Below are 10,777 nucleotides of genomic sequence, written 5' to 3' on the forward strand. Positions count from 1 at the left end.
TTTTCTACCGTGGATGTCATGCTTAATCTATAGGTAAAATAAAATATTTTAAAAAATAAAAGAAAAAATATTATGTTTGAATTGATTTTCACTATAGTAACATAGTGATGAATTACTCTACTGAAACATTCTTTTGCTTAATAGAATGAAACACTCTACACTCTAACTTATATTTTGTCAATGATGGTTCTCAAATCCAAATTCAAACTGTGAGGATGTGAGAAATTGAAATTCAAACACTTTCTAAGTTCTAAAATGTAACTAAAACTCAAACAATGGAACTTATGAAACTTTAAAGTTCATGTTATTTCTCTGTTTGGAAAATATGTTTTCAATCTCTCTTTCGTTCTAAAATTTGCAACCTAAATCTAGTGTGTTTCAAAATCTACATTGAAATCCCCAATTTTTGATTTTAATATGTGAAACAAAAATCCTTAATCTAGTGTTCGTAAATGTAAACTTAAATCTCGAATCTCGACTTCGAAAATTTAGTGAAAAACCTAATTGAGAGCTCTACAAAGCAAGTACATTGAAGCCCCATTATTGTCTAGTGCTTCAGATTGCATTATCGTTGACAAATGTCGAACGAATAACTCCGTTGTGTTGGCCGTAAGCATAGACGATTCAAAGAAGACATACAAAGGTTTCATTTATACAGTATTGAGAAATATATTGATATAAGTAGTTGTGTTGGTTGTTAATTTTTATCCTTTGTACATCAGTTCTTGAATTGCAAGAGGAGAAGATATAGATAAATTTATTTTTGCATTAAATATAACATTTGTGGAAATTTAATTTTGTTTTTCACCTTATGTATTTAGGGATTCGTGATTCATCATCGAGAGTTAGTGATTTTGGATAAGACATCAGGTATAACTTAATCTAACTTGCTTGAACAAATTATTAAACTAATTGTCTTCTTATGCTAGTGATTTTTGTTATAGTTGTCATTGTTGTTTATAGCATAAGCTTGTGTTCCATTAGGGATATTTCAATTGTTGGTCTCTTGCACAAAGACGTTATTGTCTTCTCTAAATGTAGAAAAGTTGGTGGTTCCTACAATAGGGGATGTAGAGTCAATTTGGACTAAGAAATTGGGCTTTTGAAAACCTAATATGCTCATGACTTGACTGAATAGGTTAAATTAATTTGTGTGAATTGTTCCTTCATGTGATGGACTATTAGGAACCATAAATTTGATAAGTAATTTATAAATTGTTATGTGTTAATTGTTAATTATGTGCAAATAGACAATTATTGTGAAAGAAGACCAAATTAACTCGAATATGACCTTTTTATATGGTGGAGCTTGCTAAGAAATAAAAAATATATTCTTTTTAGTATGTGTGTTTCCAATGGACTCCTATTATAACTTTTTATTTATTGAGTTCTTAAGTAGTAACACATTAAAAACACATATTTCATTTTCTAACACTAAATATGATATTTGTTATAGCCAGTTAAGTTTCAAGCTCGTTTGGCTTGTGAAGCTCTTCAATTGTATCCATCCATTTTAGGCTTCAATATCTGCTAGTTCGTGGGTATTACCTACTGGTGTTCGTGGGTATTACCTACGAACTGCTGTTACCCATAGATTCATATTTTGTAGGTAAATTATCTATGGACTACATTTATTTTTTCATGAGTAATGTTGATTTACCTAAAGATTTTTGTTGTTACCTACGAATTTGATTCGTTGGTAAATCAACTTTTTTTTTGTGGTGTCACTTAAAGTAATATACTTAACATAATGTTTTAACTAGTTTGTGATGATATGTATAAATTCTTAAGATTAACAAACATCTTTATGTTTTGATGGAAACCAAGTAGAGGAAGCTCAAGCCCAAGCCCAAGAAGGGGCCCAAGCCTAAATGATCACTAGGAGCGTGGCTAGAGCGTTAGGAAAAGAGCATCAAATGATGACTCTTCTTGTTACTCTTGTATAGTTATAGGTGGTGTGGATATTAAATAAATAGGTGTGAATGTATAAAATAAAGTCACATTGTCCATGTGACTTAGGGGGGGGGGTGTAGGTGTATTATAGGAGGTGCCAAAACTAGAAAGGAGGTCACACCTTCTTCATGCTCTAGTTGGCGCCGAAATTTAGTGTCATTAGAGGAAAATTTGAATTTGATTAACTTTACATTTCAGCACCTCTTAGGCTATAAATAGAGGTGTGTGCTCTTGTAAAATTAAGATTTGGATAATTGATATAAAGAAACTCTACTCATTTTGAGAGAGCATTTGTGAGATTTTGATCTCCTTACAATAGTCTCATCTTGTGTGCTTTTGGAGAGATACACGTGGCGACTTTCCTTCACTCATCTTGGAACTCCATCACCAAGTGGCGTGATCATTCTCCAATTCCATTTCAGCCGGTCTTCAACCATCTAAGTCACATTCCTTTCATTCTTTGCTGTTTTCATTCGGTAGTTTTACTTATTAAGTCTTGTTCTTCAATTTGTACCGTTTAGTTTTGTTCTTGAGTTTCTAATCGGTTCATTGTGTTCTTTGGTTGATTTTAATCGATAGATTTGTTTCCTATATTCAATTCTGCCCAGTTTTAGTAATTACATGTTTTCAATTGTGTTCTATTCATGTTCTTGAAGTTGTTCTTGTTTTCCTTTCAATTCCGCCATATGTTTGTGTTAAGGACATGACACTCATTGTTTATATGAGTTTGGTTTTTCATTTGGATGGCATTATCCTCCATTGAAATGACCTTAAGCCTCCTTAAATGTTGTGTATCTTGTTTAGTGTCAATCCAACTCATATCATATTTTCACTAATAATTTAAATTATATACTAATAATTTAAATTATATAGATTTATGGTGAAACACTCAATAAGAGTTCTTGCACACTATGATATTATATATATATATATATATATATATATATATATATATATTGTTATGAAAGTGTTCCTTTCACTTTCTATAAATTTATATGATGACTTATTTTGATCTCGGTTACCTTAGTGTGAGTAGCTTAACCTATTTCCATTGAAAAAAGAAAAAGAATATGGGTGTCGAATAGTAATATTAATTTGAAAACGAGTTTTCTTAATCAGAAAAAAAATCAATAAATTATAAATACTATGGATAGTCAAACTCTTTTTTTAAAAAAAAGAACAAATGTTGTTATATTATGTAGGCTTGTTGGCATTTACCTTGGATCTTGATAAAATTATAGCCCTTACTCTAAATCTCACACCAAAAAGTCAACCAAAACTATATTAGCACTACAACCTCATACCCAATTACATGTTGGTAGCTAATATAACTCTAACCTTATCATACCAAACTTCCTACTTAGCTCACATTCCTTACATCCCCATAATTCTCTCTTTTTAAAATATTACTAAGTATGAAGTAAACTTTGTTTTCAAGTAGAAAGTCAATAGTTACGAAAATGTCATGTTGCCTTCCCAACATTTTATATTTCAGTTCACTCCAAAGTTGAGTATGAAATTTGTCATTGTTGGTAATTCAAGCATACCTGTTTTCGTACACATTAAACAATTATCATACTAGAAGCTTTGCTATAATGTTAAAAAACATAGGATAAATTGATATGTGTGTTCATGTAGATTTCACATAACTACTGTCTCATTTGTATTAGGGGTCCATTGCCTTAGGGAAAATATAACCTCATGACTAACTGTAAATTATGTATATCAAATTTTAGTCAAAACTTAACCATTGGGCCATATAGCTACCTGCTTGAGAATTTTAATTTAGAAATTTTTTATTAGCATGTTACTAGTTTTTTCTCCTATAGACATGTTTTGGCCATAGTAACACGCCGTTCCAGGACATGTATCTGTATAACACTTTTATACTAGATAAACAAGATTCCTGACATATACACCAGTTAACATATGAACAATAGGTTTTTCTATTGAGATTTTTAATCTATGCTCACCCTTTAAGTTGTGCAAGTCCAAAAAATCTCATTCTCATAATGCATAACACTCTTAAATATCAAGTTGTTTCTATGGTCCCAGATTTCTTTCATCACTGTTAACCACATAGTTTTTCATATCAGATTTTGCCTTTTAGTCAATCCTATAAATTTGAATTGGTAGAAGTGCATCAGAATAGAATTATGTGAGGTTGTTTTGATCCTATCCACTTGTAACATAGATTCCACATCTTGAACTAATTTTATATTCAAATTTCGTGAGGACTTTATCTCTTCCGGACACCATTGGCATAAGTTTGAGACTAATTGAACACCCATTTTTTTTCCATATTTTCTTTGGTAGCAATTTTGTTCTTACGTCGTCTCCATACATAATATTTTGCATTTGAAATTGCATCTCTTTTCCAAATTAATGTGAAAAACTTATCTATCTCGATGTTTGTGTTATAGTGCGGGATATTATACGCTGATTTCCCATAAAATTTTCATGATTTTCCCTCTTTTCGGACTCATTTATCTTACTTAGTTAATTTTGGCTTAACATTTCTAAGGTCCATCATGAATAGTTCCATGCGGTAATTCCTATCGAAACTAGTCCCTTATCCAGGTGCACTCCCATTCCTATTTATTGTTGTACTATTTTCCCAGTTCAACTACACTAGTCATCTTAAAATTGGAGTTATTGTATTGACTGAGATATTTTTCTGCCAAACTTATGTCATTATTTCACCTATCTATCCAAGATCTAATATTATTTCCTATTCCAAGTCTTCATTTGATCTTATTGTCAAACCAGATTTGTCCTTCTACATCACCACAAACTTTCTTCACGTTTCTCCACTATATTGATTCATATTTAGATTATTGTGTACATTTTAAATTCCTCTAATCTCCATACTTAGCTTTATCTTGTAAATTATCTTTCAAAATACCTTTTTGCTCTGTTGCGAATCTCCACTTCCATTTTGCTAACAAGGCTTCATCAAAACTCTAGACATTTCTTAATTTTAATCCACCTAATTCTTTTGATTTTCATATTGTATGTAGGTTCACTCTAGAGATTTTTTTTCTGTACTGGTCCAATCCCACAAATTGTTTTTGGATTTTCCTAATTTCATTTACTACCAATGTTGTATTTAAAGAAGGATAAAAAGAATAAAGGAAGAACTGAAATTACAGATTTTATCATACAAACATTCTCAACAAAAGTTAAATATTTACCCTTCCATCGAGTTAGTTTCTTCCTAATCTTATCGAGTACATAATATCATGTTTGTGCCCTCTTTGAGTTACGATTCCTAAGTATGTAAAGGGAATTGACATGTTTGAGCAATTTAAACTAGCAACAAATTGGTATATTTAAATTTCATTTGTATTTAAATTTTGTTTGCCTCGGTCCCTTTGAATTTGTTTTTGTAAAAATTAACCTTGAATCCCGATATCACCTCAAAGCATCCCAAAACTCCTTTCAAAGTTAAGGAGGATATCATCAACACATTTTAACATACATACTCTAATTGTTTTCTTCCAATCTTCACTCCACCTAACAATTTTATGTTCTTTTTCTAGTATGATATCGAGATTGATGTAAAACAAGCTAAAATTTAATTAGCTCCTTAACTTAAGCTTAACCTTATATCGAGGTTGATGTCAAACATGCTAAAATTTAATTATCTCCTTAACATAACCTTAACAGTAGAGGCAATTGTTTTGTTTCCCTTCTCTTATCTCTTTTAATCTTCTGTCATCCCTTTCACTTTTTCTCTTGTCTCCCATTTATACCTCTGTAAACCTTTTATGTAAAAATTTCTTTCTGACCTTGTTCGTACTCTTTTATCTCTGTATCATCTTCCAATTAGGTACTATAGGTGTTTTCTCTGCCACAACTTTGTTTTTCTCATATTTTTTTATATATCCATTGATGTAATTAGAATTTATTTTCATTGTACATATTATAGATGAGAAATTTTTTATTTTATTTAATCCTTAATTTTAAATATGTTCATCATTTTTATTTTATATCTTAAGAAATTAAACCATTCCTTGATGGAACCTTAAATAATTATATTACGTCCAGAGTTCAATTGAATACAAAATAATTAAAATTAAAAATATGAAAATTAAAAACCATATGAAAGGTAATATTTTCTTAAAAATATGAAAATTACAATAGTAAAAAAAGAAGAGAGCAAACTTAAAATAAAGACCCAAAATTGAAATTTAACTTTTTTTTTATTCATTTGTACGAATAAAAAATAAATTAAATATAGAATAAATAAACAAAGCTAATATTGACTGTTATTATTTAATTCCCGTCAAGATACTTCTGTAAAACAAATGTAAAAAATATTAAACAAGATGTGTGAATATCAGGGTTCATTCTCTTTTTATGTCCTTTCCTATCACATCATGGGCTTAGTTTATTTGAGTCGCAGTTGTGTTAACCCAAAGGCAATTACTTCCTACACGGTATAGTTGCACCAGATTTCAGTCTAAAAAGACAAAAATATCCTTATATAAAATAGTTGTACATATAAAAATACATTTTGGATCTCTTTTTTTGAAATATGTTTTTAGATTTTTTTTCCAGAACAAATATGTTGTATTGTAGAATTGTTTTCGATGTAATTTTGATTTTGGAATTTTATTTTAAAACTGGAACACAATAATTTCTTTTCAATCTGCTTTTCTGAAATGTCTTATTTTTAATTCTGGATTTTCATTTACTGAAAAGGATATTTTTGGAAATTTAAAAATGGGCAGATTCAAAAAGGTTGAGTATAGAAAGAGTTTGCTTAACCCAAAATATGAGGCCCTGCCGTCTCCTTTCATTTTGTGACCTTGGCCCATTCAAATAGCACATTACTGTTGGCAGACTCTTTCTTCCTGCACCTCCATATGTTCTTCTAACACTCCATATAAAATGTGAAAATAAATTTTTATCTTTTTTGTGTCACCTCATAGAGTAGCTTCCGGATTATGTAATCCGGATACGTATTTGTAAAAAGACTTCTGAATTACATAATCCGAAAGCTAAAAAAACCTTCTGGATTATGTAATCCAGAAACTAATCATGCATCTTAAAAAAAACTTCTGGATTATGTAATCTAGAAGCTAATTACGAATTTAAATAAAGACTTTTGAATTATGTAATCCAAAATATTATAGAGGGATATTTTTGAAAATACAAAAATTTATATAGGTGGGAGAAGATACGGAGGGTGCAGGAAGAAGCTGTTAGCAAGATAAAACATAACAAAATTGAATAGAATGACTCAATTAAAATATCAAAATGTTCATTAATTTTGATTGTTTAGTACATAAATCATATAATACAACACGTCTACATATAACAGTTTTGGTTGATTGACTACAAACTTGCCATTACTGGATCTTTTATATTAGAGTGACTATTTATGGACAAACCTAAATTAATAATTAAGAAATAAGTTAGTGAATTTAATTTATGAGTATGAGGGTTGAAACCGATTGAGATCCATCTAGAACATGCTAAGGAAAATACTAATTTACCAGCAACAATTCGCCATGCTTTGAGTAAAATGGTTTAGGGTAGATTTATGATCACTCATAACAGTTTTATATATAATAGTTGTCCATATATATATATATGCTATTAAAAATCTCAAAGCTAACTCTAACAAAAAAAAAAATTGCGTCATTCTTGGTTAGTGGAGGATGTAGCAAATTTAATTTATTGAGGAAACAATTTTTTTAAAATACAACCAAACACTGTGACACTGACACACTGACTCAGATAATTGGCTCTCAGACTTGAGTAATTTTAAATATGCAGAACCAATGTTTAGTAAGAAGAGTCCGTGACTAATGCACCATTATTATACTCTCACCACACAAACATACCAAACTGAACCATCAACAAAGCCAGCTCACTCTTTACTTGCTTCACAAATTGTGATTAACATATACAAACATCACAGCTCACTCTTTACTTGCTTCACAAATTGTGATTAACATATACAAACATCACACTAACATTTAGTAATGCAAGCTAATTGATAATTAACTACTTCAATTCAAGAAGTGTTCAACATTATCACACTGCATTCATGGAAACCTTCATCCCAGATTCACAGTGACCAGGATAGTTGCATATGAAGTAGTTCTGTCCTCTTGCTAGCTTGATTTGATCCTTCCCTGATCTGAACACTTTTGCACCCGCTGGTGTTTTGCAGCTGTTGTATCCACTCTTGTCAACAGCAACCACATTGTGGTTCGTTGAGTCATAGTTGAAGACTGCAACAATTACCACATTGAGCATGTATATTTTTTTTTAACAACTTTGACAAAGTTAACAAAGTGAGATGAGAGTAAGAATATTACATTTTCTAAGTCTTACTATTTTGTAAAAAATTTGTTAAAATTCTATAACATAAGTAAGATTTGATAAATAAGTTAAAACTAGCTTTCTCCAGTGAGGGGAGTGGTAGTTAAATTTACTTACTTAGGACATCACCAGCTCTGAACCTTTTTCCACTGGGCCAAGTATCAGTGTTGAAGGTCCATCCTCCAGGTCCTCCAACTGTGTAAGTTGCTGCATTAGCACGTTCTACAAGAACCAACAGACACAGTAGAGAAATCACAGTGACCAAAACCAAAGATAATGCACTGCCTCTTCCCTGAAACATTCTTGTAAATTGCAGAGCTTGACAACAGGAAATTAAACTAAATTTAGTTGTGTTGGCTTGCAAGGTTGGGTTGATGCTTATCCCTTTAATAATGGAATTGGTTGTGTGACATTAGGGGCCATTAAGTTGTTTTATTTATACATGGGGACATATAAATCACTTTTCTTTAATAATCACAGTCAATTTAATAATCTGTTGATTAAAGTGGATGCAACTAAGAGGTAAAGCATGATAACAGTTCAACTGCATGATGAAGTGGGGTCTAGTAAATATAATAGGTGAAATAAAGTAATGTGGATGTTTTTCTGTTATAGGTTATTTGCTATATTTATCAATCATACTGTGATTTGTCTTTTTATTATTCTTTTAATTTTACTCAGCAACACTTTTCAACTTTGACAATGGAGTCTTTCGTTATTAAAAAAAATTCGTATTTTGTAAGATTGTTTAATTAATACTTTCTAAAAATTTACATAAAAACCCTATAGAAAAATCCTATACTTTCTTAAAATTGTATAATGTTGTTTAACTAAAATTCACTATAGGAAAGGGAAGAGTTTGAATAAATAAAACCAAACATTAAAAAAAAATTATTAAACAGAAATCAATTTTAAAAAAAAAAATAATTTTTTATTGATAAAATTAAATACTATTTATTTAAAAAAAATTATTAGTATCTAAATTAGTTTTTATTATTAATAAATAATTTTTAAATTGGTATTTAATTAGATATCAATGTTTTAAATACCAATTTTAAAATCTAAATAATTAATTAGGTACCAATTTATAAACTATTTATCAATAGAAGAAACTAATTTAGATATCAATAATTTTTTTAATTTTTAAAATAATATTTAATTTATTTAATATAAAAAAAAATAATATATTTTTTTAAAATTTGTTTTTATTTAATATTTTTTTAGTAGTGAATAAGATATCAGTGGAGTTGGATCAAAAAATGTAAGGTTCGATTTTCAGAAAAGAGAGAGAGGTATGGACGGAATGAATAAGTAGGTTAATAATAACCATCAACTGTGTAATTTAAAAGAAAAAAGACAAATTAAGGGTCACAAGTTATTGATGGATCCTGTCAATGAATGATACATCTTCAAACTGGTTTATGTGTCGCAGTTTAAGTGTGTATTTGTTTTACTCCATCCTCATATCCCAAACACATTCAAAGGAACTTTACTCTCACCTTATTTTGTCGTTCCATGAAACTTAAACTCAATTCAAAGCTACCTAATTAGTCTTTCGGCATCAAGTTTGAGATTCTGAACGGTTTAGAAAAGGTTGTATCTACTGAAAAGTGACTTTCTACTTCTTATAATTAAAAAACTATTGCATATGTTTATTAAAATAATTAGGATTAGAGATGGTATTGAACAGTAATCAGTTAAATACAAAATAACAGTATTTTTATTTTTTATGTAGCAAACAATTTTTTGTAGATAAGCAAGTGATAAATATTTAGTATGAAAGAGACAAAAGAAAAATAATAGTGGCTGTTGTATCTGGTGGAGAACACTCTAGAAAAGATGGACACAATTTACTTGGAAAACCAGTGGCGTGATTTTTGGAGGCTTAACGGAGGAGATTATGCAGAAGGTTTTAGATAGGAAGAAATGATTAAAGCAATTAAAGTAGGAATTGGAATGTTGACTGCATAATTTGGCTGAAAAGTTGGTGTAGCCCAAAGCTTTGATTGGACACCACTTGTGCCAACCGCTCATAAATCTTTCTCCTTCATTTTGGGTTCTTCCATTGAAATATTTGAATTTCCTGATATGTTTTTCTCATTAACTCTCAACTTTACACTGATTGTAAATTCCTAATACTTCCAAATTATATCGACTAGGATGAATGAACGAGTGAGAAGTTCTTTGTTCTTTCATGTAAACATGCAGCTATATTCTGGTGTTCCTGCCCCTTTGGACTTCCAGAAGGACCTTAACAGATTATTTTAACATTTTTATAATAGAATATATTCTCTGGTTTACTATAGATGAATCCAATCAAAGGCTTAACAATAATTTAGAATAGGTAATCAAGCTTAGTTAACAAATTTGCTACAGGAAGCACGGTGAGAGCAACTATGAAACCATCCTAATAATTTCAATTGATATATACCTCTTATTGATCCTCGAAAGCTTACAAACAGTATTTATTTAGTCCATGTGTTAG

The 10,777-nt window shown here is 29.9% G+C and overlaps 1 protein-coding gene across 2 annotated transcripts; it reads right to left on the bottom strand.

Moving 5' to 3' along the window:
- Positions 1 to 7,625: 7,625 nt before the first annotated feature.
- LOC137821918 (basic blue protein-like) lies at positions 7,626 to 8,698 on the bottom strand. Of its 2 annotated transcripts, XR_011082899.1 has the most exons (3): positions 8,410 to 8,695; positions 7,938 to 8,201; positions 7,626 to 7,885 (listed from the first exon to the last, which is right to left on the bottom strand). XR_011082899.1 is itself a non-coding variant. In XM_068626722.1 (2 exons), the coding sequence occupies exons 1-2, from the start codon at positions 8,591 to 8,593 to the stop codon at positions 8,002 to 8,004; spliced, it is 384 nt and encodes a 127-aa protein (XP_068482823.1). In that variant the 5' UTR covers positions 8,594 to 8,698; the 3' UTR covers positions 7,626 to 8,001. The 2 variants fall into 2 exon arrangements, 1 of the variants encoding a protein (XP_068482823.1); XM_068626722.1 differs by having other exon boundaries at positions 7,626 to 8,201; positions 8,410 to 8,698.
- Positions 8,699 to 10,777: the final 2,079 nt, after the last annotated feature.

This window comes from Phaseolus vulgaris, chromosome 9 (genome assembly GCF_000499845.2).
Source record: "Phaseolus vulgaris cultivar G19833 chromosome 9, P. vulgaris v2.0, whole genome shotgun sequence".
In the NCBI taxonomy this organism is placed as follows: Eukaryota; Viridiplantae; Streptophyta; class Magnoliopsida; order Fabales; family Fabaceae; genus Phaseolus; species Phaseolus vulgaris.